The 26,961-nt window shown below is 46.8% G+C and overlaps 1 protein-coding gene across 1 annotated transcript in view; it reads right to left on the reverse strand.

The window, feature by feature from the left end:
* The window catches only part of LOC147706795 (calpain-1 catalytic subunit-like), a 590,138-nt gene that overhangs the window by 6,087 nt on the left and 557,090 nt on the right, over window positions 1-26,961 (reverse strand). The window contains exons 16-17 of the mRNA XM_086925927.1: window positions 19,382-19,450; window positions 17,942-18,020 (exon numbers count right to left, since the gene is read on the reverse strand). Of these exons, the coding sequence (XP_086782053.1) occupies window positions 17,942-18,020; window positions 19,382-19,450 (148 nt within the window). The remainder of the gene's footprint in view (window positions 1-17,941; window positions 18,021-19,381; window positions 19,451-26,961) is intronic.

Here is a 26,961-nt window from a genome sequence, read left to right on the forward strand (position 1 = left end):
GCAGGGCGAGTACGCACACAGGAGCGGAGGAGGGCCGGTCCGGTCCCGAGGGCAGCAATGCCCCTGGGTTCCACCCCGACTGCGTGGGTTAGCTGGGGGCTGAGCCGAGGGGGGGTTGACAGTCCTGATGTCTCCAGCCCCGCTGGACGCCCATCAATGCGGGTGTTTGCTCTGGGCGTAGCCATGGCCAGAGTGGCCATTCGGGTGCCCATCGGACATGGGAGGGGCAGAGGGCAGGAGGTCGGGGAGCGTCTGGGCCCGATCACCCAGCCATCGTGGGTGCGCGCTTTGTGCCACCTATTGTCAAACGCTGGGGCGGCAGACAGGGTCGATCGTGGGCTGGGGCCAGTTGGGGAGCACCATCGGGCTCCAGACCCGCATGGGCTTGGGTCTTCCCGGTCTAGATACAACATTTATCACCCCCAAATGCTACCATCTCTCTGTCCCCTGTCTTTGCCTAAGGGGGCGCTGGGGTGGGGCTGAGACAAGTGCCCCGGGTATTGTTAGGCCATCTCCCCTGCTTGCGGCCGGATACGGGGCCGTTGGCGGAATCATTCTGCGCATTCTCCAAGGGCCGTGTTTGGCAAGATTAGCCGCTACCCGCCTTCCGGGTCTGGTGGTCTAGCCGTTCAGTTACAGTTGTCGACAACGATGCAGGGGAAACTGGTCGAGCATTAGCTTAGCCGATTAGTCGCGTCAATTTCAGTAATTTTGTCACATTATGATTGCACGCGTTGGGGTTGCGTTTCACGTTAGTGATTCTGGCCACTTCACCTTTCCTGCCCACTCTTTCAGGCATTCTAGGAAGCGGCTCCTGTAAGCGCTTCACACTTCTGGGTCGAGCCCGGTGGCCGACTTGGGGGTTCGAGCCTCAGTGTCGCGTTCACACACAGGATCCTGGTCAAATCTGTACCAGCAGGTGCTTTGAATGTTTAGTAATTTAAGCCCGCTCCAATTCTGCGGCGCCTGGTGGCTTAGTGGACTAATGCTCCCACTATCTGGGCCTGTATTCGACCCACAGTCTCAGGTTCATGTCCTAATGGGCCCCCTCAGCTTTTCATCCTTTGGAGATCAATAAAATGAGTACCATTGAGTGGGTAACAATAAACATCTGTCTACGGTGATTTGGTATCCTTGGGTGGTACTCCGCTTTACAAATGCACATTTTACAAGGTAGCACTCCACCTTGGGCCGAGCCGTGCTGACTTCTTTGATGCTGGAACTAGGGATCGAGCATGGGGTCGCGTTCACTTCAGTGATCTCGGCCACATCTCGTACGCGCCCGTGCCAGAATGTGTCATGTATACCTGTTCGCAAGTATACGTTCAATTGTGTGGGCGAGCTCGCACGGGCGACCTTTGTGCTGGTAACAGGGTTCTGTGACATTGGTGTGGAGATACGAAAAAGCAACTCACCAGAGGAAGACATTGGTGCACTACCGATACCAGCAGGCCACGCTGGTGGCCACGCCTACAGAGGCAGGTATCGCATTGAATCACTGTGCATTTAAACTCCGTACGGTCTCTCCACACTTTACAACTAGCCTATGACAAAGGGCGGATGGCCCGAAACGCTTTGGCAAAACGAACTATGTTGGTGTTGTCCGGCTCATACATGCTGCAGTTTGCATTAAAATTGGAGGCAAATCTACCTGTTGCTGGGCTCTTCTGTTTTGAGGCAACTCTTGTGTGAATTATATATATATATATATATATATATATATATATATATATATATATATATGTTCAAAAAGGTGTCCTGTGCTTAAAGGACGCCACTCCACAAAGATTAGTTCATCGAACCTTTATTTTCAAACAGGCAGCTTCCTGCAGAGAAATCTTCAATGACGCCCTGACGCGTTTCGAGGCAGCAGCCTCTTCCTCATAGGGCAAAGCAGTAGTGTCCAGCTGCACGTTCCAACCCTTTATTCCCTTCTCTGCATGCCGCTCCCACAGGGTACTTTCACAGCATGCTGGGCGTTGTAGTGCTTTATTTGCCGAGCACTCACCTTCGTGTTGCTTTTACAGTCTTTTGTGACCCCTCCAATGGGGCTCCGTTGGGATAGCTGTCTGTTAATTAAGATGGTCTTTGCGCCGCCATACCAGCATAATTCAGGCATGAAGACCCGCTTTTGATTTAATCGGGCGGTGCATCCTTCCACGGCCGGACTGCCGCGTAAATATGTTCAAAAAGGTGTCCTGTGCTTAAAGGACGCCACTCCACAAAGATTAGTTCATCGAACCTTTATTTTCAAACAGGCAGCTTCCTGCAGAGAAATCTTCAATGACGCCCTGACGCGTTTCGAGGCAGCAGCCTCTTCCTCATAGGGCAAAGCAGTAAGTGTCCAGCTGCACGTGCCAACCCTTTATTCCCTTCTCTGCATGCCGCTCCCACAGGGTACTTTCACAGCATGCTGGGCGTTGTAGTGCTTTATTTGCCGAGCACTCACCTTCGTGTTGCTTTTACAGTCTTTTGTGACCCCTCCAATGGGGCTCCGTTGGGATAGCTGTCTGTTAATTAAGACGGTCTTTGAGCCGCCATACCAGCATAATTCAGGCATGAAGACCCGCTTTTGATTTAATCGGGCGGTGCATCCTTCCACGGCCGGACTGCCGCGTAAATATGTTCAAAAAGGTGTCCTGTGCTTAAAGGACGCCACTCCACAAAGATTAGTTCATCGAACCTTTATTTTCAAACAGGCAGCTTCCTGCAGAGAAATCTTCAATGACGCCCTGACGCGTTTCGAGGCAGCAGCCTCTTCCTCATAGGGCAAAGCAGTGAGTGTCCAGCTGCACGTTCCAACCCTTTATTCCCTGGAGTGGAGTGGAGTGTGGAGTGGCGTCCTTTAAGCACAGGACACCTTTTTGAACATATATATATATATATATATATATATATATATATATATATATATATATATATATATATATATATATATATCCAAACACAGATTGCCTCGCAACTTGAATCGGGACCCAGAAGGCCGGTCAGTGAGGCTGGCGCGGGGCTTCCAATTGTAAATACCATCATTTCCCTCCTTCAAAGAAAGAGGCCCACCGACTCTGGCTGGATTGCTGTAATTTCATTTAATATGTGGAACAGCACGAAGGCATTAGGCGTCCTTTTCCCTACGTTTCTGCTTCTGCAAGCCTTGATCACGGGAGGAGTCTCTGACTTTCAAATGACCCACGTGATTCTTTTAATCACCGCAGGCCGTATTCTTTTGCAGAGAGCGCAGGGGGAAATACATTGACATTATTAAAGGGAAGCGCTCCAATTTGCGTGTACCTTTCCTCTTACTTGTCTGTCCCCAAGCGCTGTAATGCAGTCAGCCCAAATGCACAGTTTGTTTTTCAATTCACCACTCACTGTAGAATTACAGCCCCAGCTCGCAGCATCCAGAAGTTTTTTCTTTCAGCTCCCAACTCGCCACAAACTGGAAGGGAAATCCCAGAGTGCAAGCATGCCCGGTTCTAACAATTAATGTCCAAACACAGATTGCCTTGCAACTTGAACCGGGACCCAGAAGGCCGGTCAGTGAGGCTGGCGCGGGGCTTCCAGTTGTAAATACCATCATTTCCCTCCTTCAAAGAAAGAGGCCCACCGACTCTGGCTGGATTGCTGTAATTTCATTTAATATGTGGAACAGCACGAAGGCATTAGGCGTCCTCTTCCCAACTTTTCTGCTTCTGCAAGCCTTGATCACGGGAGGAGTTTCTGACTTTCAAATGACCCACGTGATTCTTTTAATCACCGCAGGCCGTATTCTTTTGCAGAGAGCGCAGGGGGAAATACATTGACATTATTAAAGGGAAGCGCTCCAATTTGCGTGTACCTTTCCTCTTACTTGTCTGTCCCCAAGCGCTGTAATGCAGTCAGCCCAAATGCACAGTTTGTTTTTCAATTCACCACTCACTGTAGAATTACAGCCCCAGCTCGCAGCATCCAGAAGTTTTTTCTTTCAGCTCCCAACTCGCCACAAACTGGAAGGGAAATCCCAGAGGGCAAGCATGCCCGGTTCTAACAATTAATGTCCAAACACAGATTGCCTCGCAACTTGAACCGGGACCCAGAAGAGTTCCAAAATAAAGTCCAGAAATATAGTAATCCAATAATAGGAATAAGAACTTCACAGGAGCAACAGTAATCTGCTCAAGTTCTTCATAATTGACAAACTTCCTAACATCAACAGAGGAGGCGATAAGATTCGGAAGCTGAGACAAATGGAGAATAGATACATTCTCGAGCTGGATACCCTTATACCCAGAGGCCTTAATTCTGAGGAAGAAATGAAATGGCACTTAGGAGATTGATTAGATTGATGGAATCAGGATGCTATACACAATGATACTCTAATTAAGTGTGGTTCGTTTACAGAATATGCACTATTTGTAAGTGCCACACTTGCATATTGTCAGTTGTCATGATGTAGTTATGCCCAATGTCAACCAAGTGCTTCGCTGTATATTTTAAACTGTTTAATTTATGTTACACACATGAAATTTGATTTTAATTCACTCTTATTGAAGACTCAGGACCCACCAAGGGCCAGATGTGGTGCATATTAGAACGCATTACTGTCTTTATCTGATCGGCCCCCACCTTTTTTCTTAGTTTTAGGATACGGGAGTGTAGCGGTTTACCGGACAAGAATCCCACTTGGGCTATGGAAATTGGATTACTATATTTCTGGACTTTATTTTGGAACTCTCACTTCGGAATGTACATTATACCCCGTCAATATGTTTTGTGACAATATAAAACATGTAGTAATGCTATTAATTGGAACGTTGCCCACTGGGGAAATGTCAGTTTGGTTGCAATAAGTTGGTTATGCTGTGCATGGAATATATTTTACTGCATGACTCGTCTAGAGGATACGAGTCAAAACGTTATCCAAATTCGGTTACTATATGGTGTGTTATAGTTTAAATAGACATGGAAGTCAGGGATTGGAAAGTCTTCTGGTGTCATGTAAATAACTCCCCATTTACTAATTACGATTATCATGTAGATTGGTATTAGTATTCACACTGGTGAATTTACAAAGCTGGTCGGATGTTAGAATTATAACATTTAACCCAATCAAAGATGGCCGCGAGAATGTGGGCGTGAGTCCTCTGTTTATTTTGATTATTTGTCACATGTAACTTTATTTATTGTTTGTGCACATTCACTGAAATTACCCGTGACCAAGGCGAGTGCTTCGCCGAAACGCGTTGGGGTTTTTTCCTTTGCCCGTACTCACTATGCAGCAATTGAAATAATACATTTATTTGGAAAGCGGAAAGAGTGACTGGAGTGATCTACTTCCTATCGAAGAAGAGTGCATTTTGCGTAGCGGTGGCTACGCGCTGTGAACAGGAATATATATATATATATATATATATATATATATATATATATATATATATATATATAAAACAAATCCATCATGATCCGCCATCCTCCTAGACCTCCCTCCCCGACTAGCATGAAACATGCTCCTCTCCCCCTGACCTCCTTGCCACTCTACCCTTAACGCTTTTAACCCAGTCCCTTCTCAATATTGAACTCCACCTCTCAATCCTGGTGTTGGAACTCTCATCTCTTAGACAAGACTTTAACTCCCTCTCTCTTAGCAATCCCCTCATTAATACAGACATCATTGGCTCCATACATTCCAACTCCTAGATTGGACTATGGTAATGCCATTCTCGCTGGAACGCCGAAAGTCCAATTAGCCCCAATTAAATCGGTCTTAACCTTGCGGCCAGACTTATTTCAGATTGTAAGCAGTTTGATCACATCTCCCCCGTCGTCAAGGGTCTTAAATGGAACTCACTCCCTAAAGACTTACGTTGCAACACCTCCTACCTCAGCTTCAAAAAGGACCTCAAGCTTCATCTTCTCAACAGATTCTGGGGGCCATAATCCTGTTAACCCAACATAGATTATAATCGAAAGATACAACACTGCAGCACTCCAGTTATCACAATACTTTGAGTCTCTTAGTTAAAGATTCAGTAATCCAATAATATCAAAATAGTCCCAAGGCTCTTTAAATTTTCTTCTTTTATTTACACATTCGCTTCCAATCCCATGCCAACGCGTATCGCCGAGGTTATAGATAACCCATCGGCTTCATCAGGGCTGGAAATAATACAAAAAACGTTTTATTACCATCCCCACTTCAATTAATTTGATAGCTTATTTACAGAGCCTTACAAGACCCCAAAAAACCATGTGCTCAATAGAAACCTCTGCAAAGTAGTATATAACACGCACATAGTATACATTTTAACATCTGCACCGTGCTTCTCCTTTAGAGATTAAACCAATTACATCAAACAGTTAAGTCACATGTTTAAACGGTGTCGAAATCATTCCATGCGTTTAAAAGTGAAAGGAAAATTGGTTCATTACAACCGAGACCACTTGTGATAAAATCACTGCACACATTTGCATGATAACCAGTTATTATAAGTGATATTTACCTCAGCTTGACTTTACACTGTTGCCTATTTAAGATAGAGAAAAAATGCCACCTTAATCTCTACCCAATAGGAGCTGGGGCTACACTTCGGATCAATGCGCTATATTTACATAAAGATTTATTATTGAACCTACCTCCTGCTCTTCTACCACTTTTTCTATCCACTGATCTTCAGTAGTCTTCGTATCAAATATTATTCAAAGTGAGATCTGTTTCCCTAAAAATAGATTGCAGGCAGGCTTTACTACTTCGTTTAGGGAAAATCATTACGTTATCTCGAAGACTGCAATTGCATCGCCACTTCTTACCTGTTTCACTACAGGTTGATGCAGCGTTATCATTAATTAGCTCGTTTTTGCACTTACCCTTCGTGTGATGGTTAAGCAACCTGAAAATCTATGAAATTCTTACTTAACATGCACTGTCCATCCTGCATTACTCAAACTTTCTTCGATTTCAGAACAGAATTCGTACCTTTTAAAGTGCCGATTCCGTCAGTGTCATAATATCCCCATTGAGTCTTCTGGGCCTGCAAGATTATATATTTTGCCATTACTGTAGTGAGCGCGCTAACGTGGTACGTCACGTAGCCACGTGACGTACGGTGACGTAGGGGCGCGAGGTGCGCAGCGCGGCATTAGAGCGCGAGCAGGCTGGGCGAAGGACATGCTGTGCGCTCCTTGTACGTTACGACTTGAATAAAGAGAGTGACGCCGATACCCAACTCCGAGAGTTATTGGGGGGGAAGAAAGAACATCATTACAGTGGCGACGAGGGTGGGATACCGACCCACGACCCCCACCACGCAGACTACGCGAAGAACGGCGGAACGGAGCGGAGTCGCAGAGCGAGCAAGGAAGGCCCGAGGGAACGCACAGCGACCACACCCTGACCGGGCACCACAAGGAGCGCGACGCAGCCAACAGCACGTGGAACAGAGCACCGTGGGCGCACAGTGACCAACCGGTCGGTGAACTGCGACACACCCGAAGCAGGAGGCCAGCCACGGTCAAGGCCCGCAGGCAACCGCACTGGCTACCCCACCCGAACAGGAAAGGGCTGAAAGGAGCAGCCCTCCACCCTTACTCAACAAGGAGGAACAAAACAGTGCACCAGGGAGCCCAAGAAGCCTGGAAAGTGCGCTGCCCACATCCAGGGGCGAAAAGATGAACACACAAGCGGATTATGCGATAGCGCCAGTCCAGTTCCTTCCCAGACCAGGGGAGCCGCTCATGAAATGGGAGGACTGGAAAGAGTACATAGATAATTTCATAGAAGTACTGGAAGATGAAAGTGAGGAGAAATTCAAACCGCCGAGAAAGAAACGCATTCTGCTGCTAAACCTGGGCCCAGAAGACCTGAGGATCTACAAAAGCTTGGTACCTAAGAAGAGAGAGGCGGACGACGACGATGTATACGCCCACGCAATGGAAGACCTGGAGGAACACTTCAAACCCTCGGTATGCGTCTCAGTGGACAGGTTTAACTTCCAAAAAAGGAAACAACTACCAGGGGAAACGGTGGAAGAGTATGTGGCGGCGTTAAGGAAACTGGCGGCCCCATGCAAGTACGCAAACTGGGAAAGTGAATTCATAAAAGACCAAGTGGTGATGCACACCACGTGCACGAACGTACAGGACAAGCTATGGGCTGCAGGAGACACCTCGCTCAAGGACGTGCTGGTGATAGTCAAGAGAGCCGAACTGGCGTGAAGGTGTGCAGCAGCCACGAAGAAAGAGAATGTGCCCAGCGGTGTGGTGAACAAGGTGGACAATGAAGAACTCCACAAAGATCACCTGGCGCGGAAACAGCCAGAAAAGGGCCCGAACAAATGGCAAAGCAGCCCAGGCCACTCCGGCAAACCGGCCGGAAGTAACAAACGGCCTTGCTACAGATGCGGCAGTTGGACGCACGAGGCGCACGACCGGAAGTGCCCCGCGCTTCGCGCCAAATGCATGTTTTGTGGAATCGTCGGCCATTATGAAAAAGTGTGCAGGAAGAAAGCATCCAAGAACGCAGTGAAGTACGTGGGCCAAGAAGTGGAGGAGCCAGACGAGGCGACCGAAGAGGAGGTGGTCACAGTCCTCTGCATCTACGACGAAATCTTGAGCGTGAACGACCAAGGCCGAGGCACCGACAGAAGGAGAACGATGAAGCCAATCATGGACATGACGATAGGGGGTGTGGAAGTCCAAGTGGTGGCAGACACGGGGTCACCTTACACCATAATTCCAAGAAACGTATGGGAGGAAAAGTTTGCTCCACAACTGGGCCCCGAGCTGGATAAGCTGGACATACGTCCCGTCACATACAATGGAGATCGAATCCCCATGGCCGGATGCAGAAAGCTGAACTTCGAGTTCAGGGGCAGGGCGGCCAGGTGTAAACTGTACATCTCCGAGAAAGGCCCTTCTGTCCTGGGGTGGCTCGACCAAGGAGACTTGGGGATCAAGCTGGACCCAGGTGGCAAGGAGCAAATATTGATGACGGAGCCGGAGGAAGAGCTGAACACGAACAGATGGAGGAAGGAGTTCCCAACAGTCTTTGGGGGTTCAGTAGGAAGGCTCGACAAATTCGCGCACAAGATCATACTCAGAGAAGGAGCAGTGCCGGTAGCCCACAAGGTGAGAAACATCCCGTTGGCAGTGAGGGACGACGTGAAGGAGGAGCTACGGCAGCTAGAGAAAAGAGGGATTATCGAGCCGATTACCTGCGCCGAGTGGCTGGCACCATTGGTGGTGGTGAAGAAACCCAATGGCAAGGTCCGTCTATGCGTTGACCTGCGTGAGTTGAACAAAAACATAGTGGTAGAGAAGTTCCCCCTTCCCCGGATAGAAGAAATGCTGGCCAGCACAAGGGGTATTCAGTGGTACTCCACCATAGACTTAACATCGGCGTATCACCAGATCGCATTACACCCGGAGAGCCGCAGTTTGACATCATTCATAACTCCCTTCGGGTGCTATCGATTCCACCGCATGCCGTTCGGGCTAGCCTCGGCGGCTGCGGTGTTCCAAAAACGAATGCACCAGTTGTTCCAGGACATTCGGGGGGTTCAATACTTCCAAGATGATATTTTGGTGATGGGTCGCGACAGAGCCGACCATGACAAGAAACTGGACGTGGTATTGAGTATCCTGGAAAGAAAGGGCCTCACGGCAGAGTGGGCTAAGTGCCGCATAGGAAGGGAAAAGGTGACGTACTTGGGCCACGAGATAAGTGCACGAGGAGTGACCCCCCAGAGGGAAAACGTGAAGGCGATCTGCGACGCACCCTCACCAGCCAACAAGGAGGAGGTCAGATCATTCCTGGGCATGGCAGAATATTACGGGAAGTTCATAGAACATTTCGCCTCAAAGACCCATCACATGAGGCTACTAACCAGAGAGAACAGTGAATTCCGGTGGTCAGAGGAAGCCCAGCAAGAATTTGAGGGAATAAAAAGAGAAGTGGCAGGGGCGATTCCTCTGCAAGGGTTTGACCCCCAAGGAAGCACAATACTCACGACGGATGCCAGTGATAAAGGACTGGGAGCGGTCCTCATGCAAGACCGCGGCCAGGGGAGAGTAGAAACAATATGTTTTGCGTCCCGCACCCTTAATGACACTGAAAAAAAGTACAGTGTGATCGAAAAAGAAATGTTAGCAGTGGTGTGGGCCATGTCTCGTTTTCGGCAGCTCCTGTGGGGCACCAGGTTCCGGTTGAGGACCGACCACAAGCCCTTGCTCAAGGTACTCACATCCAGTGGACACACAGATGCAACGCCGAGGATCTCGAAAATGTCGCTCAAATTGATGGAGTTCCGATATGACGTGGAGCACATCCCAGGGAATAAGAACAAGGTGGCGGACTACCTGAGCCGGGCGGCAGCGATGGAAACCAGTACAGAATGCAGTGAGGCGGCGGAAGAGTGGGTCGCACTCACCGAAGACCCAGAAACGTCCATAAGCAAGCAGGAATGGAAAATAGCCTATGATGAGGACCCCGTCCTAGAAGAAGTGAAGGCCCATATTGTAAGGGGTTGGCCAGACAAAAGCAAGACAGGACGAGGCCTCATCCCCTACTTTGAAGTGAGAGAGGAACTATCTATGGATGACCAGGGCATATTTGTATACAGAGGAGAGAGAGTCATACCCCCGGCAAAGATGATCTCCCGGTTAATGGACATGTTACACGAAGGCCACCTGGGAGCGGGGAAGTTGAAACTAAGGGCCAAGCAGAATTATTGGTGGCCAGGAATGGACATAAGAGCGGAAAGACACGTTAGAGAATGTCCGAGGTGCCAGGGCGCGGACAAAACACTGAAACCGTTACGCCCTGCCCTGGGAAAAATTGATCCTCCACAAAATCCGTGGGAGGAACTGTCCATAGACATTTTAGGTCCAGTGCTAAATGCACAAGGAATACAGAAGTACATTTGCGTAATGGTGGATCGCTATTCCAAATGGCCGGAATTGAGGATCGAAGAAACCATGGACACGGAGATGATAGTGAGCTTCATGGCTGAAACTTTTGTGAGAGAGGGCATCCCAAAGTGTGTCCTCAGCGACAATGGACCCCAATTCCGTACTGAGAAATGGTCTCAGTTCATGCGGAGAAACGGAATTGTGGCAAAACACACGTCCATATACCATCCAGCGGGAAATGGCTTGGTGGAGCGTTTCAATAGAGTGGTGATGGGCTCGATACAAGCGGCGATTTCAGACAACAAAGACTGGGAAGCAGAGATTTGGCACATGGTGTGGGCATACCGGATAACGCCCACGAACACTGGCTATAGTCCCTTCCAGATCCTTAGAGGCCGGGAGCCCTTCACTCAGGACAACAGAATATGGAAAGAAAGAGTCATTAAGAGCGAGTGGTCACCGGCAGTGGTGCAAGCCAATCTGGAGAGAGCACAAGCGGTGTACACCAAACACTACGATGCACGGAGGAATGTAAAGGACACAGCTTTAGAAAAAGGAGAATGGGTGAGAGTAAGACTGGCCACATTGCAGAAAAAGGGTGAAAGCAAGTACAGCAAGCCCCTACAGGTAGTGGAAGTCAAAGGCAGGGCGGCCTTGCTGAGCGACGGCAATGTGTGGTCGCAGGACCGCATGGCCAGGTGCAACAAAATACTCCGCTGGAGAGGCAATGGAAATGAAAGAGAAGGAGAGAACAGCAGTGACGACCCCTGTGAGTATGGGGGAGAGGACCTAGACATTGGTGAGAGAAGGCAAGAGGATCAAGAGGCAAGTGGAGAGCAGCAGATTGAAGAGGACAGAAGTCAGAGTGAGACTAGCGCGGCTGCGCTAGGGGGTGGTCAAGGAGAAGCAGCAACAACCGCCACATCCCCAGTAAGACTGACGAGAAGGGGCAGGGCGGTGGTCCAACCAGCGAGGTTCAGAGACTATGACATGAGTCAGGACTTGTACATATAGTTCGTTGGAAAAAGGGGAGATATGTAGTGAGCGCGCTAACGTGGTACGTCACGTAGCCACGTGACGTACGGTGACGTAGGGGCGCGAGGTGCGCAGCGCGGCATTAGAGCGCGAGCAGGCTGGGCGAAGGACATGCTATGCGCTCCTTGTACGTTACGACTTGAATAAAGAGAGTGACGCCGATACCCGACTCCGAGAGTTATTGGGGGGGAAGAAAGAACATCATTACAATTACTAATCTGTTTTACCCCGAATTAAGCCACGAAAATTGCCTTAACTTGTATCTGGCTTACCTCGCTCGGTAACTCCGGTCACTTTCCGAGTACAGGAATCGCCATGCTCGCTCCCACTTCCTGATTTAAGCAGACGCTGATAGACAGCAATGACGGACTATTCCATTCATACTGGTAGTCGCGTCGATGTTTCGCGGCCGCCATTTTAGAATGGTTTACCTCCCTTTTTAATTGAAATTCTTTTATCAGACAGTTTACTCTACATTCTACGCTAATCGATCTTAGCATATGCATTAACTTGTTGCCATCACATTTTTGAGATTCTGCAATCTCGACAGCGCACTTGATTTTAATTTCTATTTTCGTACACCTTCCATAACACTCCATAATGATGATTCAATTCTGCACTTAAAAAACCTGTCTGCGCATGGCAGACGCAGATTTAAGTATTGGTTAACAGTAATACTTACTAGTTTACTATGTTCATTTTTAAAAAACAGTAAACCCATTGTGTGCCTTATCTTTTCTTAATCCACAGTCGCACATTGGTAATTTACTTTTTGTTATTTAGAACTTATCCTTCACAGGCCGCAGTTATTCTCCTAAGAAGAATTGAAGCTCCTGGTCAAAATGTAATCCTTCCTCCACCGCCCTTAAGCGCATGATCCATCGTGCCTCCTGCCTCCTCAATCTTAATTCCCTGTTCCCACCTCGTGAGTCAACAGGTATGTGATCAATGCCATAGAATTTGAAACTTCTGTTATGGTCCTGTTTCTCACAATTATGTATGTGTTCCGCTATCGGATACCTCACATCATTATTCTTCACAGCTCTTAGATGTTCGCTCATTCTTTCTTTAAGCATACGGATTGTGCTGCCCACATACACCCTCAAACATTTACATTCAATAATATAAATGACAAACTTAGTACTGCATGTGATATTCATTCTAATGTCATACTGTTTCCCATCATTGATTTTAAAACATTTGGTTTTGTCCTTTGCACATCTACACATACCACAATGGCCACATTTATAAAATCCTTTAGAGTGTTGGTCTAGCCAAGTGGCATGTCGTTGAGATAAGGGATAACTAGGGCTTAGAAGAGAGCCCAATGTCTGACCCCTTCTATAAGATATTTGTGGTCTGCCCCCTATATGTTGTTTCAGTGTATTATCCATTCTCAAAATATCCCAATGCTTTCTCATGCTTTGCAGCAATGTATTGCTTTTTGGGGTATAAGTTGTAACCAATCTGATCGGCTGTTCTTTCTTACCATGTTTGGCTGGGGGTTTTAATGTTTCACTGTGCCCAACTTTCAAAACTCTCTGTTTAGCCAGTTTTACATTTTGTTTGTTATATCCCCTTTGCACAAATCTTCTTTCCATGTCACATATACAGTCATTGAAATTTTCAGTTTCACTACAGTTACGTCTAGCTCTAAGCATTTCACCAAAAGGGATTGCTCTAACTTGGTGAGGCGGGTGAGCACTCTTCGCATGCAAGATTGTATTACATGAGGTTGGTTTGCGGTACATTTTGCTTTCAATACGCTCGTTCTTTACATACAATTCATCCATCTAAGAATGTAATATTCGTTGTGCTGTGGCAAGTGGTGAAACCAATATTCATATCATTATTATTGAGATACTCGAAGAACCCCTCTAAGGATTGTACGGATCCCGTCCAAATCATGATGCAGTCATCAATGAATCTACCCCAATAAAGGATAGATCCATTCCATTCATTAGCTCCAGGGCCCCAAATATATTTCTCTTCCAGCCATCCCATGAAGATATTCGCATATGCTGGGGAGAATTTGGAGCCCATAGCCACTCCCTGTTTTTGCTTAAACCAATCACCTTTAAACAAAAAATAATTGTTCTCCAAAATTAATTTGGTCATAGCCAGAGTCATTTGTGTATGTTGCCAATGACTGGCAGGTGTTCTAGATAAAAAGTGGTCTAAAGCTTCAGCCCCAATTCATTCTTAATGCTCGTATATAACGAGATCACATCAAGAGTAACCAATATCATTCCAGTCTCCCATTTTATATCACCCAAAATGTTTAAAATATGGCGTGTATCTTTTATATAAGATGGTAAATTGGACATTATCGGTTGAAGAAAAACATCAACAAATTGGGACAAATGCTCTGTCGGCCCCCCAATACCCGATACTATCGGCCTACCTGGTGGAAATGGTAGGCCCTTGTGAATCTTTGGCAGTGTATAAAGACACGGGTACCTGGGGCGATTCACCTTAAGAAAAAGATATTCATCCTCATCCAATAGACCCTCATCAAACCATTGCTTAAGATGAGTATTTATCACAGTACTTAAAGGGAATATTGGATTATGACTAACTCTTTCATAACATGTCTTGTTGTCTAGTTGGGAGTAAATTTCTTTCTCATAGTCATCTCTATCCATTACAACTATGTTCCCCTCTTTGTCTGCTTTTCTGATAATAACCTTGGTGTTATTCATTAGTACATTAAGGGAAGCCTTTTCATCCCGTGTTAGGTTATCCTTCAAATAACCCCCTGGGTTGGCCTTTCTCTCATTCACATCCAAATCAGCAATAACCATTTTATGAAAATTTTCTATGTTGTTGCCACTTGTTAAATTAGGAGACCATTTGAACTTGTTCTTTAGACCACTAGATATTGATAGATCCGGCCGAATTTCAAGGTCATCTAAAACGTTTGCCATTGTCATAGGATCTTCCTCCATCTCTGTAATGGAAAGAAGGAATACCGTATCCTGTATATTATTTATGGTAATTGAATCAGACACTAAGCTCTTTGCTTGCAGAGTTTTATCTTTATTCTTTATTGGATTTAAAGCAAAGTGCTTCATCAGTTTTAGTTTTCTAATATATCTAAACAAATCAATTTTTGTGTCACAAATATTGCCCCTTACAGCCGGGCAAAAGCTCAAACCCTTTTTGAGTAACTCAATCATATGCTCCGTAAGTACCATTTTGGATAGGTTCACCACCTCCACCTCATTATTAATGTCTTTTATTAGACCTTCGTGTCCCATGATCTCAGTTTCATCCCTCCCTGCCCTCCATTCTGTTCTGAAATCGAAGAAAGTTTGAGTAATGCAGGATGGACAGTGCATGCTAAGTAAGAATTTCATTGATTTTCAGGTTGCTTAACCACCACACGAAGGGGAAGTGCAAAAACGAGCTAATTAATGATAACGCCGCATCAACCTGTAGTGAAACAGGTAAGAAGTGGCGATGCAATTGCAGTCTTCGAGATAACGTAATGATTTTCCCTAAACGAAGTAGTAAAGCCTGCCTGCAATCTATTTTTAGGGAAACAGATCTCACTTTGAATAATATTTGATATGAAGGCTACTGAAGATCAGTGGATAGAAAAAGTGGTAGAAGAGCAGGAGGTAGGTTCAATAATAAATCTTTATGTAAATATAGCGCATTGATCCGAAGTGTAGCCCCAGCTCCTAATGGGTAGATATTAAGGTGGCATTTTTTCTCTATCTTAAATAGGCAACAGTGTAAAGTCAAGCTGAGGTAAATATCACTTATAATAACTTGTTAGCATGCAAATGTGTGCAGTGATTTTATCACAAGTGGTCTCGGTTGTAATGAACAAATTTTCCTTTCACTTTTAAATGCATGGAATGATTTTGACACCGTTTAAACATGTGACTTAACTGTTTGATGTAATTGGTTTAATCTCTAAAACGGTAATATTTAGGAGAAGCACGGTGCAGATGTTAAAATGTATACTATGTGCGTGTTATATACTACTTTGCAGAGGTTTCTATTGAGCACATGGTTGTTTGGGGTCTTGTAAGGCTCTGTAAATAAGCTATCAAATTAATTGAAGTGGGGATGGTAAAAAAACGTTTTTTGTATTATTTCCAGCCCTGATGAAGCCAATGGGTTATCTATAACCTCGGCGAAACGCGTTGGCATGGGATTGGAAGCGAATGTATAAATAAAAGAAGAACATTTGAAGAGCCTTGGGACTATTTTGATATTATTGGATTGCTGAATCATTAACTAAGAGACTCAAAGTATTGTGATAAGTGGAGTGCTGCAGTGTTGTATCTTTTGTCAATTGCACCTAATCGGCTGATTAGGTGGTGGGAAGTGAGGTGCTATCTTCCCCAATTTATTGCAAGCACCCGCACGCGATATATCAACAGTGGATTGTACATCTGGGGCCAGATGTAGGTAGGCATTTACCGGTCGGTAACGGCCGAATTCGGCCGTTACCGACCGGTAAATGCAATTTGAGATGTAGGGCCCTGTATTTTACAGAATCGGTAAATTTACCGATCGGTAAATTTACCGATTCTGTAAAATACCGAATCGGTATTTTTTCCGATTCGGTAAAATTGATATGTAGGTGGGACTCTTCTGAGTCCCACAAGCATTACAGAATCGGTATTTTACCATCAAATACTATTTGATGGTAAAATAACGATTCTGGTGTGCATGCACATGTGTGCATGCACACCTGTGCCATATGACAGGCAGACCTGCCCCTAGGGCTTGTATGCCTGCCACATGGCACCCAATCCTGTTTAGGGGGTGCCAGGGGGTGTCAAAGTGACACCCCCTGCACCCTTGTGAAATTCGGTATTTACCGATTCGGTAAATACCGAATCGGTAAAGCCTATTGATTTCTATGGGCTTTCAAGCCCATAGGAATCAATAGGCTTTACCGATTCGGTATTTACCGAATCGGTAAATACCGAATTTTACCGATTCAGTAAAAGGGAACATCTGGATTCCCTACATACCAACCCCTCACATTTACCGAATCTTAATTACCGAATCGGTAAAATTCGGTAATTTTCGGTAATTAAGATTCGGTAAATATTACTTACCTACATCTGGCCCCTGGTGTATTCCTTCTTGAGCGCCACAAAACTCATTAGCACCTAAAATAGATTATAATCGAGACCTGACTATATGAGGTTCCCCCGAATGATTGCCTTTCTAACTCCCCCCTTCTCATTCATACCTATTCGACTACCTCCCCCCTCTATTTTCTCTTGTAGCCCCTTACCCTTCATTCTATCACCTTTCCCATTATCCTCCTCAGCTCCACCCCCCTTCACACCTTAAAACCCCATCACCTCTAACCATCCTTCACTAGTTTTATTATCCAATTCTTGTTATTGCCCAATGGTATTCTTTATTTATGACCACATGTAATATCGGCAACGTTTATAATGTTATAACTGTCTTGTATTTTTATCTCTTTCTACAAATGTTATTTTGTAACTTTTTTATCACCCAGTTCTTGTAAAGCGCTCTAATACCCTAGGGTTTAGCCGGCGCTATATTAAAATGTTTAAATAAAATAAATAAATGAAATAAATAAATAAACAAATAAACTCCTTCTGGAAACCTAAGCCCGTGGGGGGTGAATCGTTCGCTGGTGGAGAAATACTGGCAATCTAATTCAAGCAAACTATCCAGTATAACACACTCTGGGATCACAAAACTCCAGAAACGTCTCCAATTAAAGAAAAGGGTATTTATTTAAACATCATAAATCCCCTGGATGGTGGAGGCTTTGGGAAATGACACTGGACAGAGAGAGAAAGTCAGAGGTAAATCTAGACAGACAAAGGGGTTTTGATAGAGACATAGTGGAGACTGATGTCAAATTGAGAGACAGTTCTCCTTCTCATGGGCCCCCCTGGATGGTGGAGGCCATGGGCAATTGCCCTCTTTCCCCATTTCCTAAAACATCTCTGCGCATGCAAGCTAGCACAGTGCTATCTCATGGACCCCACCACTTCTACCTCATCTCACTCACCGGCCTCCTTCAGTGCCATCCGCAGCTCATAGGAACTCATGGTGCCGGATCTATCCAGGTCATACTGTTGGAAGATTGCCTGAAAAGAAGAGGAATGTGTGGTCAGAGAACATGCTGGGGTGTGGTCTGAGAAAAGTTGGGAGGGAAATATTCCTTCTTCCCCTTCATGTTTCTATTGAAATTTGACCCACCCTCTGAATACTCCACACCAAATTAGAGGTGGGTAGAATTTGGTTCTGTGGAATTCCTCAACGGGGTAGACTTTACCGATTCTGTACATTTTACCGATTCGGTAAATTTACCATTCGGTAAAAATACCGAAAATGTATTTTGTGATGTAGGTAGCACTTCTAACAGTGCTACAGGGCCTTTAGAATTCGGTATTTACCATGCAATACAATTGCATGGTAAATTACGAATTCTTGTGTACATGCACATCTGTGCATGTACACCTGTGCCATGTGGCCCACAGACATGCCCTAAGGGCATGTATGTGTGCCACATGGCGCAAAAGCCAGTTACAGGGGTGCAACAGGGTGTCAAAGTGACACCCTGTGCCCCTTAGCAATTCGGTATTTTTACTGATTCGGTAAATACCGAATCGGTATTTGCTATTGAATCCTATGGGCTTCAAGGCCCATAGGATTCAATGTAAATGTAAATGTATTTGAGTTTATATAGCGCACAGCTACCCACAAAGGGTTTCCCGGCGCTTGCTTAGGGAACCCGTCCTGGTATTCCCCTGTGAGATAACCCCGGCAGGGTATCCACAAGGTGAAAGCCAGGCATCCCGCCGCGAGGGGCCGTTGTGGAGATTAAGCAAGCTATTGCCCAGAGTCGCAGAGTGTGAACCCGTGAGTCGAGAAGGCACCAGAGCGAGAATTATCGAGTCAGTGGAATTTTTGAGCCCAAGACCCGCCGAGGCGGGGAATTGAACCCTGGTCCAGGGCCGATCTCAGCTTCCGGGTCTGCCGCCTCTAACCCCTGAGCCACACTTCTCCACAATAGCAAATACCGATTCGGTATTTACCGAATTGGTAAATACCGAATCTTACCGATTCGGTAAAAAATACCGAATTTTTACCTACATCTCATTTACAGATTCATAAATACCGAACCGGTAAAATTCGGTATTTATGAATCGGTAAATGAGATTTACCTACATCTGGCCCTAAGTCCTCTATTTCAGTGACTTACTTTTGCTTAGCTATCCCTTCCTTTCTCCTTACAAGCGTCTCTCCATCTCATAGTAGATCTGTCCCTCTCAGAGATCCTTCCTTCCACCCCTTTCCCTTGGAAGATAAGCAGAGCCCCCATTGCAGCCAGTACACACAGTGAGTGTCCAGGCTCTCACTCACCTCCCTGCTGGTCATGTCTCAAGGAGGCACTGGGTGGACCCACCCATCACTCGACCTTGATGACCGGTGCCAGCCAACTTACCATCCACTGCTGTAACTTTTTCCACAGAGTATGGAATTCGACCAGGCCCAGCTTGGCGTTGCCGTCTTTCTGTGGAGGCATCTGGTTAAGGAAAACATGACCAGAGCAGCCAGCATGTTTTTTTTGCCAGTCTTTAGTAGGTACACATATGAGTGTTATGGGATAAAACAACAAAAAAGTGCTCATCAACTCACAGACCCTTCCGCTCCAAATAACTGTCTTGTAAATGCACATGCTAAGTGTGTCTGTGTGTGTAGAGTGACCTGTTAAGTTTTGATGGACAGAGGGCCACAGAACACAAACTCTGGTACCAGGCTTTCGAATAACATCCTAATGTTCTCTGGTAATAATCACCTTTCTTGAACAAACATGCTACCTATGTTTGTGTTTTATTGGTGTTTGTATGGTCTGGAGCAGGTACTGGAATCAGACCCAGTTCCAGGACTTTGGATCGGGGAGGGCCATAGAGAGGCAAAAAAGATAAAAGTGTTTGTCCAGAGGTCCCAGGTGTCGTAGAGCTGGGTCTGGGCATGCTGGATGGCCTTGTATGGATGTGTGGTGCATACAGTACCTACTGCAGACTTCTGTTTTCCCATTTTAACTGTGTATTTGTAGAGGTTTAAAACACAAGGCTTTATCTCTTCTGCACTCTCCACCTCCCCTTCTTTTCCCCTGTCTGTCCCTACCCTATCCAGACTTCACCCTCCTTTCTCTCAGCTTCACCCTGCTGTTCCCACTCACCTCACCCCCTACTTCCTCCACCTCACTCTTTTTCCACCTACTTAGTCTCCACCTTATCCACCTGTATCCCTGTTGTGCTCTTCTCTTTCTCCATTTCACCCTCATATTTCTCTCACCTCACCCTCCATTATTTTGCCTTATTCTACTTTGACTCTCTACTGCCCTTGCATCCTCACATTGTGTGTCAACTTCTCCTTCCACTTCATCCAATTATTTCCACTGCACCCTTCTCTCTCCACCTCACCTTTCTCTCTTTTCCTGACCATTCTTTCTCTCTCTCTTCCTCGCCCTTCTCTCTCTTTCTCACCTTCCTCTCAATCATGCTTGCCCTCCTCTCCCTCTTGCTTGCCTCCTCTCACCTTCCTCACCATCCTCCTTTTTACTCAAGATCCTTCCTTGTGCCTTAGCCTCCTCCCTATTACCCTCCCGTCTCTCCGCTTCACCGTCCCCTCTCTTCACCTCACTCTTCTCTTGCTCCACCTCACTACCTCATTCTCTTCTGTTAGACTCACCTTCACTGGTGCTGCCTATGTGGGGAATGATTTGTGGGGTGTGCATGAGCTTGTCTTGGTGCATGGGTGTGTGTAATCGGGCCTGGCCCTTCACAGTCTGTGGATCTGTTCTTCTCTGATAGCTCTCCACATTCGAAACAATGGCAGTACTAAGGCCTATAATATATAGCACATGCCTATAAGCACACATGAGATCAACAAAGATCTTGGATTATGCATATATTAACTAAGTAAGCACAGTAGCACTTGGAAAAGCAATCAAAGGTGTCAACCCGAGCAAACAAAAGCAAACCAGACATCAAATGGGGACCCTTTTCTACGCCTATCTGCCCACCAGGCCACCAGTACATCTTCTGAGGTTGATGATTGGACTTGTAATTTTTCATGGCTAATTTTCCCCCTACTATTTTGATGTCAGTTGCTTGAGAAGAATGTATCTTAAGATTAACAAAGAGGAAACGTGCAGCTGATGTAAGTGCATCAAAATTGCCCTTTCTCTCCTGAACAGTGACTGGCATGCTTCGTCTTCGTTCCCATTCTCCTGTCTCCCAGCAGTCGCTCCCATTCCCGTCACCCCCCTTTACCCATCACCCTCCCGGTCCATCACTCTCTTTCCCTTCTTGTTCTACCACTATCCTTCAGTCTGATCACACTAATTCTCTGGCTCCTCCCCCACCACTTATCATTTGCTTGTGACCTATGTGACCACCGTCCTCTCTCACCCTCCCCATCCATCATAAGTGTCACCCCCCATCTTCACCCTACTGTGTTCCCTTTCATCTGGGCGCTTTCTTTGGCCCCTAACTCTGAACATGCTTGCCATCCCCCGTTCGTATCGCTCATTCTGCTCATCAGTATCCTGCTCCATCCACCCTACTTCTTCACACTGCTCATCCTCCTGCATCTTTTTCCCCTTTTTAGGTCTCGCTTATTCCATTCCGCAAGGAATGAATATGCGAGTCTAATGCCGTCAAACCAAGACTTAAACCCAAGGCTCCCAAAAAGCGGATTTCCAACAGTTCACGTGAATCACGTGACCACAAGCACGCGCATTTTATCCCACATGAAAGGCATCAGCCTCCCTCCCACAGGCTTCCCCAGCGTGCGCTCGGCCGGTCTCTGCCAGTTCTCCTCCCCTAATTAATCACTTAATTTTTCACTGCCGCAGGCCGTGACTCGCATCTCTACTCCCCCCTGGTCTCACATCAAAGGCATCAGACTCCACAGGCTTCCCTCCCACATGCTTCCCTCCCCGCCCCCCCGCCTGCACTCCCCAACCAGGCTGCCTTGCATAATTGCATCAGACCCAAGCCACATGTCATCCTCTTCCTTTTCATGCCCCCCTCTCCTTTACACTTCAGTGTGGGGCGCTTTGATGCCGCAACTTAAACCATGGGATGATCGAACATAACACAAACGAAGGAAGCCTCTTTTGTTAACAAAGCAGGGCTTGTTCTTGTAATTTTAGAAATACTGTCAGGTTTAACTGGTCCAAAATTATCACATTTGTTACAAAAAAATATGTTTAAGCCTACAATGAGAACTCAAATGCACTAAATCCCGGCATAATGTAACAACACTAATGCCTGGCATAATTAAAAAAAAAAAAATTTTAAGAACTTGTGTCCTGGACTTATCGTGGGAAGCGCTATCACTGGTGATAGTCCAGTTGAACAGCAGAAATGTGCTCCGTTCTATCTGTTAGCTGGCAGCCGAGTTATGAAACATATTTTCAAGTGTTGGAGAGAGAATTTCATCTCCCAGTTGAAACTGGTGTTTGGTATTCTGACAGTGCGGGTTTTCGGTTTCAGACAGTAGTTTTATCGACTCTAATGGAGTATACCTCTTTTTTGAGTTCGTACATTGTGTTATAATATCTAAAACCCCACATGCAATATCTACCTCAATAAAGCACGTTCGGCAACTGGGAGGTAGGCGCCTCAAATACTGATCACATGTGTGGCTTGACGTCACGCATGTTTGTGTACACATGCACCTTGTGTCCTTGTACGTAAGAAGGATGCAGCAGTGTATGTAAGAAGGGGCTGCTGTGCTGTTATCGCGTTGGCAGCAGCACTGGTCTCATCCATCACGCCGGTGAGATTTACCCGAGGGCCCGTACTAGGGCTTGTACTGTTATCTCAGTGCCGGGCCCCTGACAGCCCGCTCTCGCACCTCAGCACCCCCGGCATGTCGCCTCCTTCAGATTCCAGGCATGAGTCGGTTGCTTCCCATCACACTGGTGCCCTTTCCTGTGACCCTAGATTCCAGGGGGTCACTGCAGTGCCTGGTAGAGGTGCTGATGGGGCAAGTAGTGGGTGCAGAGGCTGTGTCACGTGACCCACTATAGATTTGGAGATAGTGAGCTACTGCAGATGGCGGGGGCGTGGTGTCCAATGAGGTACGCATGTGGCTGTGTGCCCCTCCATGTCCAGGAACTCCTTAGGTGCCTTAGATCGAATCCTTCAACCTTACCACCCTGTGGCATCCACAGCCAGGGACATCTTAAGGATGTGTTCGGCCATGGGCAACACATAATTTGGTTCACCCTGTTTGGAGAAACATTGAATTTATTACCCCGTTTTGGCTCATTCTAGCCCTTGTGATGCCAAGCAATTTTTAATTACATGTTAAACTTTCAGAAGCCCTAATAAATAGAATGTTGGCAGCTCCAATTGTGTTTTTATCGTAAAATGGAAAAATAAAGCTTTTACACAAAAATCCCTTCAAAAGCTCAAGTCTGGTGCCCACCAGCCCAGAAGTATCAAATAAAGCTTGAACAAGCATTGATAAATCCAGTTCTTTTTTACATTCAATTTGGAGTACTTTTACTTGCAACAACATTTTAACGTGGAATTCAGTGTCTAACCTGCGTCTACTCCCATTTTAGGAAAAGGACGCTAAGGGCGACTTCTTAAAGCTTTTGTGGACTAGTGTGTAGTGTTAAAATATGAGGTGTGTAAATTGTTGATTTAATTGCTGAATATTTGTAATCACATCTCAAATTGCATTCTTGTTTTTTGCTTTTCTCCTCCCTCCTCGTGTCCGGAGCCCTCTCCACCCTGGAAGCACAAACGCAGCTGTAGATTTCTCACAGAGAGCCAACGCTGAGACCTCGCACTGTAAATCCACTCCCCCTCCAGCACTCACATATTGCCTGCCTCTGTTTACTTTGGTGGCGCAGGCGGCATTTTCAGATCATTAACCCTTTCCCCTCTGCTGATCCTTTCAACAATGTGCAGTGCTACCTGGCCTGCTGCCGCTTTAAATTTGCCCTGTTCCCTTCTGATCCTCAGCAAAGCACTTTATCGCTCTCTACCCTAATCCCCTTTTATAACATTTGAGGCTCATCGAAAGAGTCTGTCCTGATGCTGCCTTAAACTTTGTATACAGAACTGAAGTGTACATCACCCCAGCGGAGTAGCACGGGTCACCTGCAGAGCGGCAGGCGTCACCCTTCAGGGGCCCACTAACCCATCATAAGCCAAAGGACAGTGAGTATCTGTGAGGTATGGGGAACCTCTTAGCATTCTGCGGGGGAGGGGGCATGATTTGCATTAGTCACTGCATCTGCCACGTGGAACACCTACAGTTTGTCCTAGCTGTTTTGGACAGCACTTTGCATGCTGGGACTCGTATTCTCTCATCAGTTTCCGCAATAGGTTAAAAAACGAAAAAAACACAGCATTCACTGCAGTTGGTCAAATGACTAGGCTCATTAAGTCTCCCGACGGCTTAAGTTACACCTCCCTCGACAAGTGGCGTCTACTTCAGTGGTCAAGCGCTTCCTCATGCTGATTCCTCACCCACCCCCACAGGCATCATCTCTCTCCCATATGGATCGCCCTTTTCGTGCCTTACCAAAACACCACCCTTTGTACCAACCTACAGAGCGCCCAAACCTTCTCTCTGAAAAGGTACTCACTAGCTCCCTATCTAGTTCAGAGAACACCCATCGCTCCTCTGGCTCTAGGCACCCTCGGGGAATACCGCCGGAGTCCTTTACCAAAGCATCCCGTGCACTCAATCCCTGAGTCCCATCCCTTCCCTGTGTACTCAATCACCGAGAGTTCATTCCTTCCCTCCTTAGGGCACACCCAAGACCATGTGGGATTACCCTCTCCTTCCTTTGAAGCGTACCCCCCACCCTTAATGTGAGGGACAACCGTGCCTCAGCAGGCTCTTTATCTGCAATCTCAGCCCCTTCCCCCTTCGAGCACCCTCCAACTTGTCCACAGAGCGCCTCGATCTCTTCCTGAGACTGAATGCTTTAGTTCTCGGGCACTGCTCTCAAACCCCATCTCCACTCCCCTTCTCCTCTCAGCTCTCCCCCATCCTCCTTTTTCCCAGCCACCCAGTCTGGCTGTCGCCCCGTGTTCTAATTTGACATTAGACAGCAATTCCGTACTGATTATTTTGGGGTGTAGACCACGAACTACAATAACACCACCATACACACTCTTAAGAAAATACGTTTATCTTTTCCTTCGTTCCACATACATAAATAAAACAATACGACTTACCATCCACACTCTACATACAAAAAAAAGATTCTCATAAGAAATAGATTTGTTGTCCATCCCCACCACACCACCACCAATAAACACACTGCGTTGAAGACGCAAACCACCAACATGGCAAGTCACACCACCTGCTCACAAATCAGAGTCCAACCTATACAACAATGTATATCCCACCCACCCAAAACAACACCCACAAGCTTCTCTCCACCCCCTCTCTCTACACCCCTCTCTCTCTACACCCTTCTCTCTACATCCCCCTCTCTATAACCCCCTCTCTACACCCCCTCTCTACACCCCCCTCTCTACACCCCTCTCTAGCACTGCTCTCAAACCCCATATCCACTCCCCTTCTCCTCTCAGCTCTCCCCATCCTCCTTTATCCCAGCCACCCCTCTCTCTCCACACCCCTCTCTCTCTACACCCTTCTCTCTACACCCCCCTCTCTACACTCCCTCTCTACACCCCCCTCTCTACACCCCCCTCTCTACAACCCCCTCTCTACACACCCCTCTCTACACGCCTCTCTACACCCCTCTCTCTCTCTACACCCCTCTCTCTGTACCCCTCTCTCTTTACTCTCCTCTCTACACCCTCTCTCTCTACATCCCTCTCTCTCTACGCCCCTCTCTCTCTACACCCCTCTCTCTACGCTCCTCTCTCTACACCCCTCTCTCTCTACACCCCTCTCTATAATAATAATAATAATAATAATAATAAGGGAGTTTTATAAAGCGCCTGGTTACGCTCAGATGGCGTGTCCCCGCGCTAACACAGGAGAACTCATGCAAGCTGGGCCGCAGAGTCTGCTCGGTTTACCGTGTGTATAGGTGTGTTTTTAACTTCTTCCTGAAGCCGGGTTCAGATGGCTCCAGGTGAAGGTCCAGAGGTAAGGCATTCCAGCTTTTCGCCGCCAGGTAGCGAAAAGATCTACCTCCCATGCGAGCCTTTCTTATCCTAGGGACCTTTAATAGGCCTCCATGGGAGGAGCGCAGGGCGCGCGTAGGCGCGTATCTGGTGACCAGACTCTGGAGCGGTGCTGGTGCCTTCCCAGTAAGGATTCGATGGCAAGTACAAAGGGCCTTAAACTCGACCCTGCTCTTTACTGGGAGCCAATGAAGGGTTTGAAGGGCTGTTTTGGAAGCCGATCTTTTGGGAAATTTCAGAATGAGGCGGGCTGCCGCATTCTGCAACACCTGGAGGCGATTTTTTACCTTACTGGTTGCTCCCAGGTACAGCAATTTGCCGTAGTCCAGGCGCGATGTGACGAGGGCATGCACCAGCGTCCTACGGGCTGACGTAGGAAGGAGATCTAGAACCTTCCGCAGACTTTTTAGGACGCTGAAGCAAACATCCACCACACGGCCTATCTGAGGTCCAAAGGACAGGTCAGCGTCAAGCCAAACTCAAAGGTTCCGAGCTTCTTGACAGGGTGTTGGAACCTCGCCTAAGCATGAAGGACACCACGCCGACGACCAGACAGATGGGTTCCCCTCCACCACGAGCACCTCGGTCTTACTGCCATTTAATTTGAGGCAGTTGGTGGACATCCAGGTTGCTAGCTCTTGCATGCAGGCCTGAATCTGTCTACCGCAAGACCGGGCGCACGTGAAAGGGAAATAACCAACTGTGTCTCGTCGGCGTAGGACACTATATGCAGACCATGGCCCTCAACAATAGGGGCCACTGGGGAGACATATAGATTAAATAGTGTGGGGCTCAGGGACGAGCCCTGGGGCACGCCCCCTGGCCCAAACCGGTTTCCCTAGAATAACATTAGCCCTGGCGGACCTGAAAGCCTCTCCCT

The sequence above is a fragment of the Lissotriton vulgaris genome, chromosome 6 (assembly GCF_964263255.1).
Source record: "Lissotriton vulgaris chromosome 6, aLisVul1.2, whole genome shotgun sequence".
Classification (NCBI taxonomy): Eukaryota; Metazoa; Chordata; class Amphibia; order Caudata; family Salamandridae; genus Lissotriton; species Lissotriton vulgaris.